Below are 23961 nucleotides of genomic sequence, written 5' to 3'. Positions count from 1 at the left end.
AGATAGTAAGAGTGGCTAATGTAAAAGTGCACCACCATATCTCCAAACCTGAAAGATCTCAGCTCACAAATAACCCTAAAGCCCGCTTTACACGCTGCGACATCGCTAGCCGATGCTAGCGATGTCGAGAGTGATAGCACCCACCCCCATCGTACGGCCGACATGTGGTGATCGCTGCCGTAGCGAACATTATCACTACGGCAGCGTCACACGCACATACCTGCCTAGTGACGTCGCTGTGACTGGCAAACTGCCTCCTTTCTAAGGGGGCGGTTCGTTCGGCGTCACAGCGACATCACTAAGCGGCCGCCCAATCAAAGTGGAGGGGCGGAGATGAGCGGGACGAACATCCCGCCCACCTCCTCCCTTACTCCTTTTCCGGTGGACGCAGGTAAGGAGATGTTTGTCGTTACAGCGGCGTCAGACATAGTGATGTGTGCTGCCGCAGGAACGACAAACAACATCGTTACTGCAGCAGCAACGATAATTGGGAAGAGGGGGGCATGTCAACGATTAGCGATTTTGAACGTTTTTGCGACGATTCAAAATCGCTCAAAGGCGTCACACACAACGACATCGCTAACGCGGTCGGATGTGCGTCACAAATTCCGTGACCCCAACGAGATCGCTTTAGCGATCTCGTAGCGTGTAAAGCCACCTTAAGGGTTCCCCTTTAAAGGGAACCTGTCACCAGGTTTTTCCCTTATAATCTGTGGTCCGGTCCGATGGGTGTCGCTGATCTCGGTCCAGTGCCTCCTCCATCTTGTGCGTTCGCCGTCCTCCTGCCCAGCTCCGTGTGCATAACGCATCCCGCGTCATTCACAGAGAATGTGAATGTGCTCCTGCACATGCGCACTTTGATCTGCCCGGCTGAGGGCAGAGCAAAGTACTGTAGTGCGCATGAGTGGGCGGTCTTTGACCTTTTCTCGCGCCTGCACATTGCAGTACTTTGATCTGCCCTCAGTCGGGCAAATCAAAGTGCAGATGTGCAGGAGTGCAACGGAGGGCTCTGTGTGGATGATGCAGGACACGTCTTGCACACGGGGTTGGGCAGGAGGACGGTAATCCCACAAGATGGAAGAGGCACTGGATCGAGAGCGGCAATACCCATCAGACCAGACTGCCCCCTATGTGAGTAATATAAAAGTGTTTTTTAAGCTATACGGAGCGGCATGGGCTCTTATATACAGTATTTTAGAATGCTGAATATATGTAGAACTCACTGGTGGAGGCCACAGCTCATAGGGGAAAAACCTAGTGACAGGTTCCCTTTAATACGCAGAAGGTGGTCAACTACTAATCATAAGCATGAGACTGTCAGAATCTCCCACACAATTGGCATAAGAATAAGACTGGCAGCCTACATGTATGGGGTCTGTTTAGTTTAGAAAAAATATTAGAGGAGTCTGGGTTTAGTGAACATAGGAGAAGGAGAATATTATTTGTCTTGACTTGCGTTGTTCCAGCTGTAAAGTTTGGTGGAGGAGGGATAATGCTATGGGTTTGTTTTTCAGGGGTCAACCTAGGCCTCTTAGTTCAGGTGAATTGAAATCTTAATTCTTTGTAATATTAAGATATTTTGGACAATTGCATTTTTCCAACTTTGTGAGAACAGTTTGGGGAAGGCTCTTTTCTGTTCCAGAATGACTGTATTACAGTGTACAAAACAAAGTCCTTAAAGGCATGGTTGGGGGAGTTTAGCATGTAAGAGCCTGACCGGCCAACACAGAGGCCTGCCCTAAACACTATAGAACATATTTGGGATAAACTAAAATGGAGATTGATGTTGGATGAGAGCGCCTGGCTCTCAGTGTTTGACCTCACAAAAATTTTTACAAGTGAATGAGCAACCCAAAGAGACACTGCAAAATTTTGTAGGAAGCCTTCCCAGAAGAGTGGAAGCTACAGTATTTAAAAAGAAGAACCAAATCCATATTAATGCCTATGGATGTAGAATGGGATGTTATAAAAGCTCCATAAGTGTAATGTGTAGGTTCCCCATTCTTGTGTCCATATGTTATATGGCAATAACAGACTGGGCATTAGCAGACATAGCATTCCCACTGCGTATTACATGCCATAGGTATCCTGATGCTGGTATGTAATTCACTACAGCTACAATGAAACGTAAGTGTGCACAAATGATTATTTTCAGTATGCTCTATGTATGAAGACGCCTACCAAATAAACTACAAGATCTAAACACTTCTGCCAGTGGTAAAACTGCGGTAAAATAGTATTTGACTTATAGATGTGTTATTCATTAACATGGAAGTAAGTGAAGGTCTAAGGAAATGATATAAAAAATTAAAATGGCTAATTGCTCAATTAATTTGTAACCAGTAAAAGCCCAAATAATGTTTATGAAGCTCCTATTTATACATTAATAATAAGCTTATTCCCACACAACCACGAATGGAAGCTCCAGGAGCACCAACCTGGATAACGCCTGTGCACGAGTCTAAGAATATGCAGCCTTTTGGTTCCTTAGAGATTTTTTCATCTTTGTAAAAATTCATAATGTAAGAGTTATCAGAAAGCTGAGTCAACTGGAAGAAACGTTTTTTGAAGGACTGAAAGAAATAAAAAGAAATATTTAGATAATAGATGATTTCTACTACAGATTCATTTAGAGACAAAGTCTCGATTCTACAAATGAACACACACACTACGTAATGATATACAACTATCCTCAAACTGAGGGGGCCGTCAGCTCTGCTTATACAAAGGCATAGTAATGCCTCTACTTACCCGTACAGTAATGCTATTGTTCACAGTGCTATTAAAATTCCCTTTATACAGCCAGCCAGATCTGAAAACTCCTGACCCTCCTCCTCCACCGCCACCTCCTTTCGAAGATGACAGGGATGTGGTATCCTGAAGGAGATAAGAAAAATGGAGATTTATTTTCATGGAACCCAAGAACAATTGCATATTTGCACTTATTGGTTTTATCAGGAGCTCATGAAGCCAACTTGTTATCCAAGCATCTAGAACACAAGTGTGCGTATTGAGTTATCTCTCTGGTTTACCTCATCCTTATCAGCTTCTTCATGGTCAATTTCGAAGGAATGTGAAGGAAGCTTTTCATTCTTAGATTCATTTCTATGAAAAAAGAAAACAAAACAATATCACAATCATGTTATTTATTATTTAGGTAGAAAATACGTTCGTAATCATTAGTTGTTCCCATAACATTCTATTTTTTTATCTTTATTCTTTGACTTGGCCTTTAAGAAAAAAGTAATGGTACCCGATAAATTGAGAAGGATCTGTCATCACTTACAATTTATGTTTTAGTAAATTGCTGCATTTGCCATAAAACACTGGAGCATTTTTTCTCAGAATTCTGCATTGTGCCATTTCTCTTATTGCTAGTAGAAATGTATGAATACATTTATAGTGTTCCCATTTCGCTTGTAAAGATGTGTACATACTGTTAGCGCTGGTTGAAAAATATCAGAATATACAAGGACTAGCATTGGGCTATAAGACTGTCTACAGTCAGGTATATATTGTCAGCACTGGTTGAAAAATATCAGAATATACAAAAACTAGCATTGGGCTATAAGACTGTATACAGTCAGGTCCTGCATGGCAACCAGACAAAGTGCAGTGTTGACTTCTGCAGCCTTTATACTGGATGACTTTGGCATTTACTAAGCTTTGTGACATCATGACATTGCGTATGGCCTAGTAACTAAGCCTCATGCGATGAAATGAATGTGCATCATGATGTCATGTTGATAAAGGGCCTCCAGGTGCCATGACAAAGATTTTGGCAGCAAAAGTAAATGCTGCCTTGATATGGCTTTAATGGAAGACCAGATAGTGCAGCCTAAATCGTTTTGAACAACTCTAAGGAGGGCACATTGCAATCACATGTCACCCAGTTATCAATTTAGTCACACATTTCTTGTAGCTATAAATGTGGAACACCACAAGAATGTAATCTTTGTAGAGCCCACGGCTTTCAGTATCACCTCGCTGACGACTCACAGATCTACCTCTCTAGACCCAATATCACCTCTACTATCCAGAATCCCCCAATATCCGCTATTTCATCCTTCTTCTCTGCTCAATTTCTAAGGCTAAATTCACACAGGGCACCTTTTGCTGCGTTTTTGAGGTCACAAAGATGCACCAAAATGCATGCATATCCTTCTCCCATCAAAGTCTATGAGATTTCGATTTTGCTGTCCCCACTGGACATCTTTTGTTGGCTGCGTTTTTCAAGATGCAGCATGGCAATTCTTTTTGCGTTTTTACCGAGTTTTTGAGCCCTTTCAGTCAATAGACTTGACTTAAAAAACGCATTGGGTAAAAATGCGGTAAAATGCGTCAAAAACGCGGTAAAAATGCATTGCATTTTTTATACGTTTTAGCCGCGGTGCGTTTTTGCTGCACTTTAAGATGCACGCAAGATGCACTGACAAAAAAGGTGCCACGTGTGAACATAGCCTAAAACATAACATGGAGAAAACAGAATTCATCATTTTTCACCCATCTCACGCAACCCAACCTACAGAACTATCCATCAAAGTCAATGGCTGCTCACTCTACCCAGCCCCAAAGCTCGCTGCCTCAGCATAACCCTTTACTTTTCTTTCTCCATCAAGCCACATATCTAAGCCCTTTCCACCTGCTGCCTCTAACTCCAAAATATTTCATAGATCTGTACATTCCTTAACCAAGAATTTGCAAAAACACTAGCGCATGCCCTCATCATAATAAATAATAATAATCTTTATTTATATAGCGCCAACATATTACGCAGTGCTTTACAATTCTGGAGTCATGTCCTGCCTCAACCCCTGCAACCTCCTGTTCTGTGGCCTCCTTTCTAACATACTCGCACCTCTACAATCTATCCTAAACTCTGCCTGACTAATTCACCTGTTCCCCTACTCTTCCCCTGCCTCTTATTTCTGGCAATACCTTCACTGGGTTCCCATTGCCCAAAGACTCCAGTTCAAAACCCTACCCATGACAAACAAGCTTTCCACAATCTGTGTCCTCCATACATCTGTGACCTAGTCTCCCAGTACCTACCTGCACGCAACCTCAGATCCTCACAAGATCTCCTTCTCTACTCCTCTCTTATCTCCTCTGACCACAATCACGTAAAAGATTTCTCCCGTGCCTCCCCCATACTCTGGAACTCTCTACCTGAACATAGACTCTCACCTACCGTGGAAATCTTCAAAAGGAACCTGAAGATCTACCTCTTCCGACAAGCCTACAACCTACAATAACCCTCAGTCCACTATACCACTGCACAATTACTTCTGTCCTTACCTACTGTATCCTCACCCATCCGTTGTAGATTGTAATCCTTCACAGGAAGGGTCTTCTCTCCTCATGTACCAGTCTGTATTGTTAGTATTGTTCTTTAGTATCGTCCTTTTTTTTTACATATACCCTTTTCATATGTAAAGCGCCATGGAATAAATGGCGCTATAATAATAAATAATAATAATAATTACAATGTAGAATCAAAGGAAATATGCTCCAGAATTATTATGTTATGACTTATGAGAAATACAAGAAATTAATAAAACATCAGGAAAGTATTGTCTCACATATTGATCAGTGAAATGGTTTTATTGACACATACAAAGAGTTAATTAGATTATTGTAGTCAATAAATATTAATAAGACATGTCACCAGGACAAAAGGAACCAGTGATTGCTCTTATTTTATCCCAGGTGCTCCATTAAGTAGTCAGCATTGATTTTTTTAATTCGCTATACGATTCCAAAGATATGGTCTATTTAAGGGGGCTTTACATGCTGCGACATCGCTAGTGATGTCGCGAGCGAGCGTACCTGCCCCCATTGGTTGTGCGTCACGGGCAAATCGCTGCCCGTGGCGCACAACATCGCTTACACCCGTCACACGGACTTACCTTACCTGCGACGCCGCTGTGGCCGGCGAACCGCCTCCTTTCTAAGGGGGCGGTTCATGTGGCGTCACAGCGATGTCACATGGCAGCCGTCCAATAGAAGCGGAGTGGTGGAGACGAGCGGGCGGAATATCCCGCCCACCTCCTTACTTCCTCATTGCTGGCGGCCGCAGGTACGATGTAGTTCCTTATTCCTGCGGTGTCACACATAGCGATGTGTGCTGCCGCAGGAACGACGAACAACCTGCGTCCTGCAACAGCAACGATATTCGGGAAAGGAACGACGTGTCAACGATCAACGATAAGGTAAGTAATTTTGATCGTTAACGGTCGTTCCTGCGTTTCACACGCAACGACGTCGCTAACGAGGCCGGATGTGCGTCACGAATTTGGTGAACCCAACAACATCTCATTAGCGATGTCGTTGCGTGTAAAGCGGCCTTTATTTACTCCAAATCTTTAGTGTCTTTACAAAGGGGGCGTGGCTAACAGGAATCTCAGTGGGCGTGTCTTAGGGCTGCTTTGCGATATTAACCGTGAGCCACACTCCCTTCATAAAGACCATAAAAATTTATACTAAATAAAAAGGCTCATTTCTCTGGATCTCTATTTAAAAAAGAAAAAAAAAAAAAGGAAAACTTAGAGATGCAGCAGGAATAAATTATGATCAAAAACTGCACATTTCACCTAGTGGCAGGTCCTCTTTAAATTAAACGGCTGATGATAATTGTGTGTTCATATTACAATTTTGCTTTTGACTAAAGGGGGCTTTACACGCAACAACATCACTAACGAGATGTCTTTGGGGTCACGGAATTTGTGACACACATCCGGCCTTGTTAGCGACGTCGTTGTGTGTGAAACGTACGAACGACCACTAACGATCAAAAATACTCACTTGATCATTGACACGTTGTTCTAATCCCAAATATCATTGCTGTTGCAGGACGCAGGTTGTTCGTCGTTCCTGAGGCAGCACACATCGCTACGTGTGACACCCCAGGAACGAGGAACCACACCGTACCTGCGTCCTCCGGCAACGAGGTGGGAGTCACTTTCTTTTGGCTGTTATCCGCCCCTCCGCTTCTATTGGACGGCTGCCATGTGACGTCACTGTGACGCCACACGAACCGCCCCCTTAGAAGGGAGGCGGTTTGCCGGCCACAGTGACGTCGCTAGGAAGGTAAGTGCGTGTGATGGGTCCTAGCAATGTCGCTGCATTTAAAGCAGCCTTAAGGCCGAGGTCATATCGGCGTATAGCATCTGATGTGAGAGAATCACATGTGATATGCTAATGACTCTCGGATGAGACTGCTGCGAGCATGAGCCGAGCGTCATTCACTGCGATCTGAATCCCTCGCATGTGAGAATGGGAGCACAGGTGCGGGGAAGATGGGGAGTAATCTCTCCATCTTCTCCATTGCCTATATCTGCATTTATCAGACTGCACTCGGATCACATCAGTCCGATGTTTCACAGGCATGTAAGGGGTGGGCAGACCCCTTACAAGGAGGTGCAGTTTCCCCCTGAAGATACCTCACTCTGGGGTAGTTACTGTTGATGTTATTAATAAACATGTTTTTACTGTTCAGTGGGGTTTCCCCTAGAGCTCGGGTGGGACGGCTGTCCCCATAGAAACAGGGCAGGAGAGAGGAGGAGCCAGCAGCTTAGAGAGAGAAGTGTGTGTGTGTTGAAGTCAGTTGATTCCAGGACGGGGGAGAAGGAACAGCCAGGGGCAGAGTGTGGAGCTGAGTGGGCAGAAAGAAAGAAAGAAAGAAAGAAAGAAGGGAAGAAGAGAAGAAGTGTCCTCAAGGGTGAAGCAGCATTGGTGTGGGTCCAGTCTGTGTTAGCCGGAGTGGGAGCCTAGGTGAATTGGAGTAGCCGGACACATCCCCACTAGAGGAGACAACAAGGAAAGATTTCCCCGGACAGGAATTGTGACCGTGCGCTACAAAATCCGTGCATTGAGCTGTCTGTGAAACTCTGTGCAATAAATATGTCGTTTGGTTTATCTGATCCCTGCCTGAAGAGTCTTCCTGTGGCTGAAAGTATGCTCTTTTCCACCACACTCTGCCCCACAGAACAATCCCCTGTCCCAGTAGTGACGGCGGAGCCGGGGGTTGGCCTGAGAGAAAAGGGGGCCACGACTACAAGCCCCGAGGCACCCCCGGCACCCCGTTACAGGCACACATAGACTTGTATGGGTACATGTGATCAGATATACGCTGCCGATTCAGCATGAGAAAAAAGTGCAGTTTAGCTCTGCGTCACTGAATAATAATGGTCAGAGTGCAGTGTGACATTTTCTCACAATACACTCATCCCACTCCTATGCTCGTGTGCCCCCGGCCTTAGGCGGGCTTTGCACGTTGCGACATCGCAGGCCGATGCTGCGATGTTGCACGCGATAGTGCCCGCCCCCGTCGCAGGTACGATATCGTGTGATAGCTGGCGTAGCGAAAATTATCGCTACGCCAGCTTCACACGCACTCACCTGCCCTGCGATCGTCGCTCTGGCCGGCGACCCGCCTCCTTCCTAAGGGGGCGGGTCGTGCGGCATCACAGCGACGTCACACGGCAGGCGGCCAATAGGAGCGGAGGGGCGGAGATGAGCAGGATGTAAACATCCTGCCCAGCTCCTTCCTTCCGCATATCCTACGGAAGCCGCAGTGAGGCCGGTAGGAGATGTTCCTTGCTCCTGCGGCTTCACACACAGCGATGTGTGCTGCCGCAGGAACGAGGAACAACATCGGACCGTCGCGTCAGCGTAATTATGAATTACGCCGACGCTGCAACGATGATACGATTACGACGATTTTGCGTTTGTTAATCGTATCATCAAGGCTTTACACACTACGATATCGCATGCGATGCCGGATGTGCGTCACTTTCAATTTGACCCCACCGACATCGCACCTGCGATGTCGTAGTGTGCAAAGCCGCCCTTATGCTAAGAATAAAGCAAACAGAACCCTCAATCTTGAGATTTCTGAGACAGCAACCAAAATATCAATGATTATATAACTATCAGTGAATTCTGCCCAAATCACACATAAAAAACACCTAGCAATGCTTATACAGGGCAGCAACAATCTGTTATTTACCGGCATGTGCAAAGCACAAAAATAACCCTAATATTTTATAATCAGCACATTTAAACTCAAAATTTAGCAGGAGACAATATGAGTGTGCCAGACTGCTCCAGGGCATTGTCTCTATGCCAGCATGAGACAGCGCTGATTTATTTGGCAGAACTGTGTCATGCCTCTTAAGAACTGAAATAAAGCTCCTGCCATGCCGTTCAGCTTCATTATCTGCGGCTACGCACTACGAGGGGCTGCTGATAAGTCTTTGGCTTTAACCAGAAAGAAACGAGATAAGAAACTTTACATTTATTCCACATACTCTCATACACTTCTTACATCGGTACTCCAAGTTCTGTAAGGGGTACTTTGCACGTTGCGACATTGCTACTGCGATATTGTCGGGGTCAAATCGAAAGTGACGCACAACCGGTGCTGGTAACGACGTCGCAATGTCTAAAGCCTAGATGCGCCGATAAATGATCGCAAAAGCGTTGTAAATCGGTGATCTGTGTAGCGTCGGACATTTTCATAATGTCGCACCAATAGGAGATACGATGTTGTTCCTCGTTCCTGCGGCAGCACACATCGCTGTGTGTGAAGCCGCAGGAGCGAGGAACATCTTCTTACCTGCCTCCACCGGCTATGCGGAAGGAAGGAGGTGGGCGGGATGTTTACGTCTCGCTCATCTCCGCCCCTCCGCTTCTATTGGCCGCCTGCCGTGTGACGTCGCTGTGACGCCGCACGACCCGCCCCCTTAGGAAAGAGGCGGGTCGCCGGCCAGAGCAACGTCGCAGGGCAGATAAGTGCGTGTGAAGCTGCCGTAGCGATAATGTTCGCTACGGAAGCTATCACAAGATATCGCATGTGCGACGGGGGCGGGTACTATCGCGCTCGGCATCGTTAGCATCGGCTACCGATGTCGCAATGTGCAAAGTACCCCTTAGTCTAGCAAAAAGAAGGATTTCGGTTGTGCCTCAAACCACGCATCTGTAGCAGCCATGGCATCAGGAATGGTGTGACATTTGGTACCCTTGAGGTATTTCATCAGGTTTAGAAACAGATGATAGTCGGAGGGAGCTAGATCTGGTGAATAAAGTGGGTTCATTCTATGGGAACTTACGTTACATTCAGAAGCCAAAAACTGAGTTCTTTGAATGCAGACTGTTCTTTGAATGCAGGCACAAAAATGAGTGACTGTGTATTGTACATTGAACTATTCTCAATAGATTTCAACACAGTTTGATTTTTCAACAATACAAATTAAATACAAAATACAATGTTATTACTTGGTAACTTACGTCTCTTTTTGTGCAACAAAAGTTACCAAGTAATAACATTGTAATTTGTATTTAATTTTTATTGTTGAAAAATCAAACTGTGTTGAAATCTATTGAGAATAGTTCAATGTACAATATATATTCACTCATTTTTGTGCCTGCCTTCAAAGAACAGTCTGAAGCCATTATTAACTCGGTTTTTGGCTTGTGAATGTAACATAAGTTACCATGGAATTACCTGGTGGGTGGTGAACCAGCTGGAAGCCCTGCTTTGCCAGTTTTGCCGTGGTCGCTTGTACAGTGTGAGCGGTTGTGGAACCCTTTTGAAGGTAGTCAACTAGCAGCACACCCTCCTTATCCCAGAACACAGACTCCATCACCTTAGTGGCTGTTTTTTTGCACCCTGAACTTCTTTGGACGAGAAGAACCACTGTGCCTCTACTCTTTTGACTGCTCCTTGTTTTCAGGGTCATACAAATAAATCCAGGTCTTATCCATAGTGACCAGGAAGTTCTTAGTCTGGAAACGTTGACAATGGACAGAGAAGTTTTCACTCGCCTGCTTCTCTGATCTGTTGTCAAACATTTGGGGATCCACTTTGCAGATAGCTTAGTCATGTCCAAATGTTCATGGATAATGACACAAACACATTCACGGGAAATCCCCATGATGTCTGCTATTGCTTTAGCTGAAATTCGTCGATTCTCCAGTATGAGGTTGTGCACAGCATCGACGATCTCCGGAACAACATCCACTCTTGGTCATCCAGGACGTTCCTCATCATTGGTGCTGAAGTGGCCCATTTTAAATTTGCCAACCCAGTTCTTAACTGAGGAATATAAAGGGCATTGATCCCCCAATGTCTGAGACATATCACCATGAATATCCTTTGCGGACTTTCCTTGCAGAAACAAAAATGTTATCCCTCCTCTGCTCTCAGTTGCTGTGAATATCGCATTAGACTCCGCCATTTTGTTTTCTCGCGTGCGTAGAACATTGTTGCCATAAGCAACAAACACAAAATTTTGAAAACATATATTAGACACATAAGGCTTTCATGTGATCTAACATTTGTTACCATGGAAACAAAAAAAGATCACAAAGACTTATCAGCAGCCCGTTGTATAACATGCTCTACTTTATTGTTAGGACATCTACTAAATCAAACAGGAAGCCATTGAGATACACCAGTAATTTGACATTTGTCAAATTTCCTTTTTTTTTTTTAATAAAAAATAAAACTTCAAACCGGAAATGGGACAAAATAGACTTGTAACTTTTCAGAGCTTACAAATGTAATCACAGCACAACATATGCATATACCATGTACAGCCATCATGGCTCCGGCACAGGTAGATTTTACAGGTACACTTACTGAAGCAGCTGACGGAGATCTCCCGAGTACTGTTCATACTTGAAATTCACTACATGCCAGTGGGAATTATAATACCTGCAGGCCTAGAGAATAAATATCATTAGTGCTAATAACATTCATGACAATGAACCAAGATAAATAATGTCATTACAGATTTTCAGCTCTGGGATTGCGTTGATTAGCGCCTCCACAGATACGCAACCAGAAGATAATCACTTAGTCTACAGCTTTCCAATTCTACAAAACAGGTTTTGACTCCTAACCTCTGTGGACGGTGCATAATATATAATTGATGGAAATTTTAGGATTTCCTATATAAGGGTACACCTGTCACCTCAGCTTAGAGGAAACAACCAGATTTTGTTTTTTTGCTGTTTTTACTAAATAATGAGCATGGCCATCCTGCAGTTTGGGAACGGTGTCTGGGGGAATGATACACCGCTAAATAGAGTGCTGTCAAATAGAGTACACCATTACTACAGAAATCAGCCAGTGGTGACACAGACATGCTGTAGTCAAGGGACTGTCAGAGATGTAATGGAAAAAAAAACATTTCTATCTATGAATTAAAAGTAACACAGGAAACTGCTTTTATTTTTAGTTTACCACATTGTTTTCACAAATTCTCTTTAGGTTTTTTTTTTTAAATTGACAATAAAGTGTTAATCTCTCAAAAAAAACCATACAAACAGAACTAAATTTTTAAAGGGAATCTGTGAGCAGGTTTTTGCTGTGTAATCTGAGGACAGTATAAGGTGGGGTTAAAACACAGATTTCAGCTGTGTCCCTTATGACACTATGTTCTATTGTTTACTTATAATGAAGGTTTTATCGCTAGCTGATCACCACTTCTGTGACTAGCCTATGTCTGACCACTCCCCCTCCTCTGATAAACAGCTCACTGTTAAAATACAATGTACACAGAGCTGTGGTGTGGGCGGGGTTAGCTTTCTGAGCTCTGCTTCACTGCTAAATCTAAAAACTCTGATTGTGTCACAACTGATGCACCCAGTAAACTAAGCGATACATCATTGGATCGAGGGTCACTTTTCCTACATTACGCTGCTCTCAAATGAGGTAGCAAAAACCTGGTGACAGATTCCTTTTAAACATCAATTTTTTGGCCATGATCCCTAGCAGAAAGGTGATGTCATTCACATCATTTTGAAATGATAGATCCAAAGTAGTGTACTATGGTGGCTTAAAGTGGTTGTCCACACCAACATTTTTGTTTTTAAAAATCATCAAAGTGCACTTAACTAATGATTCCTTGCCACTAGGGGTCTCACAGCAGTTTGAGCACTGTCATCTCTTGGAGCAACTGTCAGCCGGCAGGATGTGGCTGTGTTGTTGGTCCTCAGAGATGACCTTTATAATGGTCAGCTAGATTCACATGTGGACTGGTGATAATGTAAGTGATAGTGGTGTGTAGCTGAATGAAGGCTTGGCCTGGCCAACAAGGTAGTGAAGTGTCATGATTAGAGATGAGCAGACCTGTTGACGTTCAGTTCTAAGGCTTCATCCAGACTTTAGATAAAGTTCAGTTTGGAACCTGGACTTGACCTAACCCCCAATTGAAGTCACTAATTGGACAGTTTGGGTCTCCGCTCACATTCAGTCAGTCATAAATAGAATGCTTCCGAGGTCAGGTAGACTGGGTTTTCCATTTTTTTTTCCGCACACTACATCTGATCACACTTTTGTTACCCCCAGTGAAAGCCGTCCAAACACTGCAAGCGGCTCCCACTGGGATGAGCACCGAGGTTACCCGAGCACAGTAATGCACAGAGTGGTGCTCATAAGTAAAGCAGACGAGCTACGAATCATAGTTGTAAGTCTGTGTTTGGTACATCACTGAACACTGAACCTCGTATTCGCTCATCTCTAGTCGTGCTTTATGCCTGGCTATCTAATGTTATTATTGATATGTTTTAATAAAGTTATCCAAAAATGTTGGATGTTCTGTATTTAATTTTTTTGTGGGAAATAGTAAGATAGCAGGTTCATTCATTAAACGGGTTGTCTAATGTTGGGGACAATTTTTTTTACATATATTTATGTATTTGAGCACAATGTCATTGTGGGAATGTGGTTGATGGTGTGTTTTAGACATTTTCTGAGCCTTGTACGATAAAGGGCATGGGTTTACTGAAAAGAAGTTTAATTTATAGGATAAAATGCAACAAAAAATTAATTGTGGCTCATATTTCTGGCAAAATGCCTACTACCGGATGATGTAAACTTAGACTATATGCTGAAAGTCTAAAGATGGGCCAGAATGATCAAACAGCATGAGCCACTATGATAAATCTGACTCATTAGATGACTGTCTATTATTATTCCTCCACTTCACCTTCCTAACGAACAGACATTGGAAGAGGAAACAGATGGAAAGATCAGACCGCACTTAGGAGTTTGTTTTTGGTATGTTACCATGGAGACACATAGCTCTGCATAGGTGCTGTAACCTTAAAATATTAAAATATTTTTAATAAGTGGCATTTGCAAAGTAGCTTTACATGTTTTTTTAAGTGCATTAGAAAAAAAATAATTGGGAACATTCTTATGGCATTCTTATGTCATTATAACACAGGGCAGACTTGTTTCTGAAATTTCTAAGAGAAATAAAACAGTTCCATACACACAGTAGGTACAATAAGTATTGAACATGTCACCAATTTTCTAAGTGACTATATTTTTAAAGGTTCTATTGACATATAATTCTCACCAGATGTCAATAACAACCCATCCAATCCACACAGGCAGAGATGTCAAACCATAGATGTCCATAAATTAAGTTATGCATAATAATGAGAAATGACACAGGGGAAAAATTATTGAACACATGCAGAAAGAGAAGTGTAAAAAGCCATTGAAAGTCATGACACCAGCTGAAATCTATCAGTAATTAGAGAGCAATTCTGCTACTTATTGAAAAATAATATCAGCTGGTTCAACTGATGGGCTATTAAAAGGTGTCTCATTACCAATGTGCCACACAAGAAACATCTCATGATGGGTAAAATCAGTGAGCTGACTTTCAGCAAAACAAACTGATGGCATTGGTTACAGAAGAATTTCTAAACTACCGAAGGTTCCAGCGAGCACTGTTGGGGCCACAATCCGGAAGTAAAAAAAATAATCATTTCACCAAGTTATCCAGGAGCCAAGAACCAACTGTGGAGAGCTACAGAAAAACTTGAAATCAGCAGGGACAATTATTTCAAAGAAAACAATAAGTAATACACTCTACCTCCATGGTCTGTAAGCACGGTCACCATGGAAGACTCAATTGCTGAACAAAAAAACATGTTGCTTAACAATATTTACACAAGCCTGTGAAATACTGGGAGAATATAGTCTGGTCAAAGGAGACCACAATTGAACTGTTTGGATGCGATAGTAGACACCGTCTTTGGAGGCCTTTAACACCATACCAACAGTGGAGTTTGGAGGTGCAAACATCATGGTGTGGGGCTGATGTTCAGCATATGACAATGGCAAATGTCATGTAATTGAAGGAAGGATGAATAGACAAACGTACCAAGACATTCTTGATTAATATCTGATGCCATCTACCAGGATGATGAAGATGAAACAACGGTGAACATGTTTGCAAGACAATGATCCCACAAATTCTCAAATGGATTCAGACAAAGAAAATAAAATTGCTAGAATGGCCCAGCCAATCACCTGACCTGAATCCAATAGAAAATGTATGGAAGGAACTAAAGCTCAGAGTTCATATAAGGAGCCCATGGAATCTTCAGGATTTGAAGAGAGTTTTTGTAGAAGAATGTGTGTGGAAGAATGGCGCAAAATAACACCTGAGCAATGCGTGTGACTAGTTTCTTCATACAGGAGTCATCTTTAAACTGTCATCACCTTTTGTATTGAAGTTTTAAATAAATTTAAGTAAGCGTACTGAATACTTTTTTCCTGTGTCATTTCTCATTATTAGACATCACTAAATTTATGGACATACAAAAAAGATTAGAACAACAGCCATTTACATCAATGGCTGGGTGAGCTAAATAAACGCTGGACAAAAACTACAAAGAATTGACATGCTGCACAAAAAAAAAAAGCAACGTGTGCACAGCAAATCTGAATTCTCATAGACTTAACTGGAAGAAGGAAAGACATGCAGGTTTGGGGCAACACACTGCACTAAAATACGTGGCAAAAAAACGCGGCGTGCGCACACAGCCTTAAAATCCTGCTATTCACTGCAAGTATACTGGAAATGCTGCCTCTTATTTTGTCTTTTAAGTTCATGGACATCTATAATTTGATTTCTTTGCCTATGTCGATTGGATGTCAATAGCACCTTTAGAAAATTGGTGACGTATTCAGTACTTATTTCACAAGCTGTATGAGTGGGATTATTTCTGCAGCATGTGCCTGGTTTTCAGCAAGACCTACTTAAATGAATGGGACACTCACATACTATCCAAAGCCTGAATATGCACTATCCTAAAAGATGGCTGCCACATAGTGTTGAGCGAGTAGTTAACTATTTGTACTTGCTATGCTGTTAGCGAGTACTGTTCGAGTAATGAGTAACCCGAAAGCCATACTATTTGCTACTTGCACGAAAAGTACAACTTTTGTGTAAAGCCCGCTTTACACGCTGCGACAACGCTAGCCGATGCTAGCGATGTCTAGAGTGATAGCACCCGCTCCCATCGTACGGCCGATATGTGGTGATAGCTGCTGTAGCGAACATTATCGCTACGGCATCGTCACACGCACATACCTGCCTAGCGACGTCGCTGTGACCGGCGAACCGCCTCCTATCTAAGGGGGCGGTTCGTTCGGCGTCACAGCGACGTCGCTAAGCGGCCACCCAATCAAAGCAGAGGGGCGGAGATGAGTGGGATGAACATCCCGCCCACCTCCTTCCTTCCTCCTTTTCCGGTGAACGCAGGTAAGGAGATGTTTGTCGTTCCTGCGGTGTCACACATAGCGATGTGTGCTGCCGCAGGAACGACAAACAACATCGTTACTGCAGCAGCAACGATAATTGGGAAGAGGGGGGCATGTCACCGATGAGCAATTTTGAACGTTTTTCGACGATTCAAAATCGCTTATAGGTGTCACACACAACGACTTTGCTAAAGCGGCTGGATGTGCGTCACAAATTCCGTGGCCCCGAGATCGCTTTAGCGACCTCGTAGCGTGTAAAGACACCTTTAGTCGCTACTTAGCGAGTATTTCCCTTTGACTTACAATGCGCCCGCTACTCATACCAAATATGTAAGTAGCGGACAGTACTCGCTAACAGCATAGTGAGTACAAATAGTCAACTACTCGCTCAACACTACCTCCACATGCAAACATTTAGCAAAAGCAAAGTTCAATAAAAATGTACAATAAAGCTGAGACATCCACATTTACGAAGAAAGTCACCAAATCACATCTAACACCAAAACAAGGTATTAGATAGCCATATAATTCATGTAATATATAGATCACTATCATATTGGTTTCCAACAATATAGGTAATGTTACTCAACACCATGTAATGTATACCTCCGGGTATCTCTGTATTTATTTGCTTTTAAGCTCTTTTCTACTGAATTACACCAATGATCACACAACGCTGTCGCGGATAAAAATGAAGAGCGCAGAGCATTGTCACTTCACCTCCGACCCTCCCTCCAGAGATAAGTGATAATAGGTAAACTACACGGATATGATAACACAGAGGCATTAGGTAATGCTTTGTAGTGCTCTGTTCAAGTCAAGTAGCCCTTTGTTTGCTTTGACTTTGTGGTTTGCTTCCATAATGTAGATTTTATGATCTGCCTCTGATGATATTTTAGACAGATTGCTTCTGTCCTTTCTGTCTGCCAATACTCCCTTTGTGGATGTAAACACATTTATACAGTTTCCCACAATAACCAGTCATTGCTATTTTTCAGCTCCAGCTTAGAATACAGGCATTTCTGTTATCAGAGCTTCTTTAAAGGAATAGTCATGTAAAAACAATTATACAGTATATACAGTAAATGCAGTATACTCACTGGGCCATGATGGGACAGATACATTTAGCTTTGTTCAGATTAATAAGTTAAAGGGAAACTGTCACAAGATTTTTGCTTCCTTACCTGGGAGCAGCATGATGTAGGGGAAGAGACATTGATTCCAGGGATGTGTCACTTACTGGGCTGCTAGCTGCAGTTTTTATAAAATCACAGTTTTCTCTGTTGCAGTTCTACCAGTTCCCTGAATGCTGAGCTGTATATAACCCTGCCCACACCACTGATTGGCAGCTTTTTGTGTACACTGTGGTTTATATACAGAGACAATGTATTCTGTATATGGCGAGGCACATCGGAATCCCTTGAAACCTTTTTTGCTTATTTGTATTCCATTAGATCAGAACTACAATTCTCTATCAATTATAACACTTCACGCATTTCCTTCTTAGACACTATGATGCTGAAAAACAATGAGGGGCGCATTTCTACAGATCTATACACAAAACCTACGGGCTGCAAACACCTATTTCACTACACTAGCTGTGCCCCCAAATCATCAGAAATAGTCTACCAAGATCTCAGTGTCATAGGATTTCTCGGATTGTTACAGATAAAACTACTTTACCCTCCAGAATCAATGAGATGTTACAAAACTTCACGCTGGAGAGATAAGTATCTAACGTAATGGCTTCTTCCTTGTTGCTCTTGATGGATATCTAGATTGGCCTCCTCTGCCTCCCCTTCTCCTCTAAAGGCCCAGTCACACACAACGACTTACCAGCGATCCTGATAACGATACGACCTGATAGGGATCGTTGGTAAGTCGCTGGGAGGTCGCAGGTGAGATGTCACACAGTCACACCTTACCAACGACGCAGTAATGATTGGCGACCTGTATAACGATTTTCACCATTTTTGAGGTCGCTTAAGGTCGCTGGTCAGTGTCACACGCTGCGATATCGTTAATGACGCCGGATGTGCATCACTAACAACGTGACACCGACGATAAAACATTAATGATATCGTAGCGTGTAAAGCCCCCTTTAGGGTGGTTTCGCCAGAAACACATCAGAATGCTATTTTAATCCTTTCCATGAAGTTGTTTGTTGTCATTTTTAATGGATTTTCAATAAAGAAGAAATTATTTTTTATTCACCTGGATGGATGTGTTGGGTATCCTTTTACTTCCTTCCTAGTAATTGTTGTGCTACCCCAGCTGGATTAGCATCCATCTGGTTCAAGGATTCCCAGTGTTGCCACTGATATTAAGCTTAGTGATCTACTCCTCTCTGTTTTCATCGGCTTTCATTAAATGTTTTATTGGACAGCCGCCCTCAGACCAATGTTATACTATGGGCAGTGCCCACCAGCACTTTTTTGCTTATGATGATTCAGCATGAGAAAAAAAATTGCTGCAAGCTGTGATTGGCCGTCCCTGGATACACTGGCATAGATAAAGGGAACTTTAGAAAAAGTATTTCTAAATATCTTTTATCTTATGCTAATGAGCGAGGGCGCAAGGGCATTATATCCCCCGACTAGTCCGCCCTCTTAGCATGTTAGTACACCCACACAGGGTGTACTAAAATGCTATTCAATGCAGCGTCACAAGCGGTGCCGCACGTACCTGTTTTCACTGTGATCGCACCTCTGAATGCTGGGCACTTCCAGTCATGCGCAGCAGACCTCTCTGAAGCTGGGACGCATACTGCGCATTACCTCATTAGCATAAGATAAAAGATCTTTAAAAATACTTTTTCTAAAGATCTCTTTATCTATGCTAGTGTATTGTAACGCCTGCCTGGATCCACAGACTCAGAGGGGCTGTAACGGGGAGGCTAGAGGGAAGCCACTCACCAAGTAGGACCCCCAGAACCCTGAAACCCTTTAACCCCTATACAGGGATTTGGAATTACACAGGGAACTGGAGATCACTACCTGTGGAAGGCTGCAGTCCGATGAGAGTAGTAGTCAGGCAGGGTCAAACCAGGAATAGCGGAACAGGGACAGAATCGGCAGGCAGTGACGTAGTCAGCAAAGGTAGCAGAGGTCAGATCCGGGTCGGGCAGCAAGGTATAAAAACAGTAGGCAGAAGAGTAGTCAAAACACGCAGAAGTCAACACCGGAATCACCAACAGAATAAGACGTAACAGGAGCCAGGAAAATCAGAACTATATCTGGCAGTAATCATGTGGCAGGAGGGGAAATAAGAAGGGTGTGGTGTCTTCCCATTGGCTGTAGCTGAACGCTGGCAACTTCAGCTGGAAGACACATGCCACCCACAGTCAGCCAGCGGTACTACAGATCCCAAGCTAACCCAGCCCAGTGGATGATCGGAGCCTGCGCCCACTGGTGCCGCTGGCGTCGACTTCTCTCCCATCACCAGCACCATCCACGGCAGGAACACGGCGTCGCCTGGCGATCGGAGCAGAAGTCGCTGGAGCAGACTCCGGCGGTGACGTAACATGTATACAGGGACGGTTAGACAGGGATTAGCAATATTCACCCAAAACTGCTCATGGATCTGGGTGCATATTGCACCTCACAGGTTCACTTTAACCCTCACTCATTACTATACTGGAGTGAACAGGAGAACAGTGACTTCTTGTGACTATAGGCAGTACTAGGGCCATGAAGGAAAAAATATCTTACAATAACGTACCATATAAAATTCATACATCACACATTTATAATAAAATCATTGATGTCCTCAGGGGTGTACACGATTGTAGGCCCACCCTCTTATAGGCGTGCACCCATTAAAATCAGAGAGTTCATGCAATAGATCAGATAGCACTTGGATATCAACCGAGTCAAGTCCAATATTCGCTAACAGAAAAGGTAGAAGATGGAGAAATTATGTTCTCATCTTCTCACCTGAGCTACAATTTTTACATACGAGAAAATCGGATCACAGTAAAATGACAGTCGGCCCACACTCGAAGCAGAGTTTAAGCCAAGTGAAATTGCAGATAGCACGTGATTCTTTCGCATGCGACAACATACGTTAGTGTTGGTGAGCCCCTAACCTAATCTGATCAGAGTGTGATTAGCATAATTGATCCGATTTTCATGGATGTGAAGAAATGGTCATCTTCACCTAGCCTAATAAGTATATATGATATGAATACAAACAGATACCACTCAGATGATAATACAGATGAATAATTGTATTTTTTTTCTGGTTGAACATCGGACAACTTTTTTGCAGGCTCATGGGAGCTTATCCTTGTGTTGTATATATTTTACAGTTTTAGCTACTATAAAAAGTGTCTCAGTGTTACCTCTTTGACCAATAGATGTTCAGCTTTCTGTCCAGCATCTTCGGGTACTGTTGAGTAGACGGTTTCTATTCCCAGGGGGATGGTTTCCACCTGTTGATTGGAAATATATGAAGTTAAGTTAGTAAATTATTACTTGCACAATTGAGCGTAAACGAGCGTTCTTCAACTTGTGGCACGGAAGCCATATTAGCTCACGCACGTGGCCCTCTACCTGATGTCAGCTGCAAATACTATTGTACAATGGTTTTACCATGGGGTCGTCACCTTATTAAAGCTTGGGATAAGGGTAAAAAGAATACCCGTGGCTATTAACACTAGGGTAAAAGCCATATCACTTAGTTATGTCGGTAAGGCATTTTTCTCTTAATATGCAGAATGGTTGCACAATATGTGGTTTCTGAAAGTAGCCTATTACCTGCAAAGTTAGTTTTTTTTAGGTATATAATGGGAAGATTTATTAACAGTATTGTAAAATGCATTGCTTTATGAAATGGGTAAAAATGTTACAATGTGCAAAAGAACTAAATAATTTGACAAATACTACTGATACATTATAGGGACTGTTCACGATTATCAGAGATGTTAACAAAAAAAAGGAAGAGAGAAAAAAAGAATCCAGCATCCACAGAGAAATACTGCAAACAAAAATAAATTATTTTTAAAAAAAATGTATATAAATATCCAAAATGTATTAATCTATTTTAAAATGTAAGTATAAAAACCGCACAGTACAGACAAACTTAGTGCTGTCTAACGCATTTCGGACTTACTAAACTATATTTATTAAAGAGGTTATTCCCCCGTTTTAATTACTGGCCGCATCGATAATATGTTGAGAAACATGGTTTCTCTCAAATATCTTGTGCTCACCTCCTCCGCATGACCCCCGAGCTCCGTAACCTCTGATGTCCGGTATTGTCACGTCAACTGAGGCGGGCCCCAGTCTTCCTGAGTGACTAGGTTGTGGGCAGAATTTCAAAGCTCATCACAGCCCAACATCTTGCGTGATCTCTCCGCTGCAGAGCGCCACAAGCAAGATAGATGCTGGGCTGTGATGAGCTGTGAAACTCCACCCATGACATACCCGAACATCAGAGGTCACGAAGTCCAGGATCCCGCGAAGGGGGTGAGCGGACCGTAATAGTGCTGGGGCATCACTGCACTCATAAGAAATTATGTGATGTGGTCCCTAAAAAAAATGGTTTTGTAAATTTTGTTGAAAAAATGGGAAATTGCTGATGAACTTTGAACTCTTTTAACTTCCTAACCCCAAAAAGTTTTGTTTCAAAAATTGCGCTGATGGACAGTAGACATGTGGGAAATGTTATTTATTAACTATTTTATGTGACATAACTCTCTGGTTTAAGGGCAGAAAAATTCATAGTTTGAAAAGTGCTAAATTTTCATCAAATTTCTGATTTTTTCACAAATAAAAGTAAAAAATATCATCCTAAATTTACTACTAACATGAAGCCCAATATGTCACGAAAAAATAATCTCAGAATCACCAGGATCCGTTAAAGTGTTTCCAGAGTTATAACCTCTGAAAGTGACACTGGTCAGAATTGCAAAAAATGGCCCGGTCTTTAAGGTGAAAATTAGCTCCGTCACTAAAGGATGCTTTACATGAGACAAGCTATCGTGCGATGCATCGTCGGGGTCACGGTTTTCGTGACGCACATCCGGCATAGTTTGCAACGTCGTTTCGTGTGACACCTACGAGCGACGCAGTATCGCTCACAAATCGTGAGTCGTGTACTCGTCGTTTACTTTCAAAATATCATTTATTTTTAATGGCGCAGATTGTTCATCGTTTCTGTGGCAGCACACGTTGCTCCGTGTGACACCACGGGAACGATGAACACAGCTTACCTGCGTCCCGCGGCACCCGCCAGTTATCTGGAAGGAAGGAGGTGGGCGGGATATTTACATCCCGCTCATCTCTGCCCCTCCGCTTCTATTTGCCGGCCGCTGTGTGACGTCGCTGTGAGGCCGAACGTCCCTCCCACTTCAGGAAGTGGACGTTCGTCGCCCACAGCGAGGTCGTCCGGAAGATAAGTGCTGGTGACGGAGGTTAACGAGTTTGTGCGCCACGGGCAGCGATTTGCCCGTGACGCAAAAACGATGGGGGCGGGTCCGATCGCTCTTGCTATCGCACGATACATCGACTCGTGTAAAGCAGGCATAAGAGGTGAACAGAAACATTGTTTGTCAACATTATATCGATGTGGCCAGTAAGGAAAAGGGGTGACCCACCTCTTTAAGTCTAAACGCATCAGCCAGCACTGTTTGTCTGCGTCTTTTTTTGTACTTATATGGATTAATACATTTTGGATTTTTATATATAAAAAAATTTAAAAAAAATATTTATTTTGCTGCAGCATTTCTTTATGGATACTTTTTTTTCTCTTTTCCTTTTGTTTACTAGCATTACCTTCCCGATACACTGATCTAGGCTATGCCCATGGATCACCTCTCTGCAGAACTCATTTTCCAAGGCATTGCGGTAGGCTGAATATTTTTTTTCCCCTTTTCTATTTTAAGAGATGATCTATTCTTTGGATAGCTTATCAATATCAGCTCGGTTGGGGTTCCACACTGATCAGCTGGTAGTAGCGTAGCTAGCGGCTGGATGTACACCACCAATTTGTCGTATAGGTTAGTGGCCGCTCTGGGAACCGAAAATGAGCACCTATTGATTTCTGTGCACACTATTCATAAAAAAAAATACATTTCTTCTTAAAAAAGTGTAAGAAACAAGGAAATATTTCACACTTAGTAATACTGTAAATGTATTCATGTATTTCTTGGAGGAGTAACAGAAGAATAGCGCAACACAGAGTTCCAAGAAAGATGTTGCTGAGTCATTTCACAAGAAATACAAGTATTTATAAAGACATGTCAGGGGAGCAGACACAGTGTCTTTACATGACGGGTATTGAAAAATAAAAAAAATTCCAAGAGGGGTGATATGGAGAACAAAAAAAATCAACAGTTTTTTTTTTATTTCTGTTTTCATGGCATTAACTGAGCAGGAATAATGACT

General features: G+C 42.9%; 1 protein-coding gene across 6 annotated transcripts in view; it reads right to left on the bottom strand.

The window, feature by feature from the left end:
- The window catches only part of DOCK10 (dedicator of cytokinesis 10), a 439835-nt gene that overhangs the window by 203795 nt on the left and 212079 nt on the right, over positions 1-23961 (bottom strand). For all 6 annotated transcript variants that reach the window (XM_075340778.1, XM_075340775.1, XM_075340774.1 and 3 more), the window contains exons 3-7: positions 20916-21005; positions 11645-11727; positions 3033-3105; positions 2752-2877; positions 2439-2573 (exon numbers count right to left, since the gene is read on the bottom strand). In XM_075340778.1, the coding sequence (XP_075196893.1) occupies positions 2439-2573; positions 2752-2877; positions 3033-3105; positions 11645-11727; positions 20916-21005 (507 nt within the window). The remainder of the gene's footprint in view (positions 1-2438; positions 2574-2751; positions 2878-3032; positions 3106-11644; positions 11728-20915; positions 21006-23961) is intronic.

The sequence above is a fragment of the Anomaloglossus baeobatrachus genome, chromosome 3 (genome assembly GCF_048569485.1).
Source record: "Anomaloglossus baeobatrachus isolate aAnoBae1 chromosome 3, aAnoBae1.hap1, whole genome shotgun sequence".
NCBI lineage: Eukaryota > Metazoa > Chordata > Amphibia > Anura > Aromobatidae > Anomaloglossus > Anomaloglossus baeobatrachus.
Note: the sequence above shows the minus strand (reverse complement) of the source record. Positions and strands in the feature narration are given on the sequence as shown.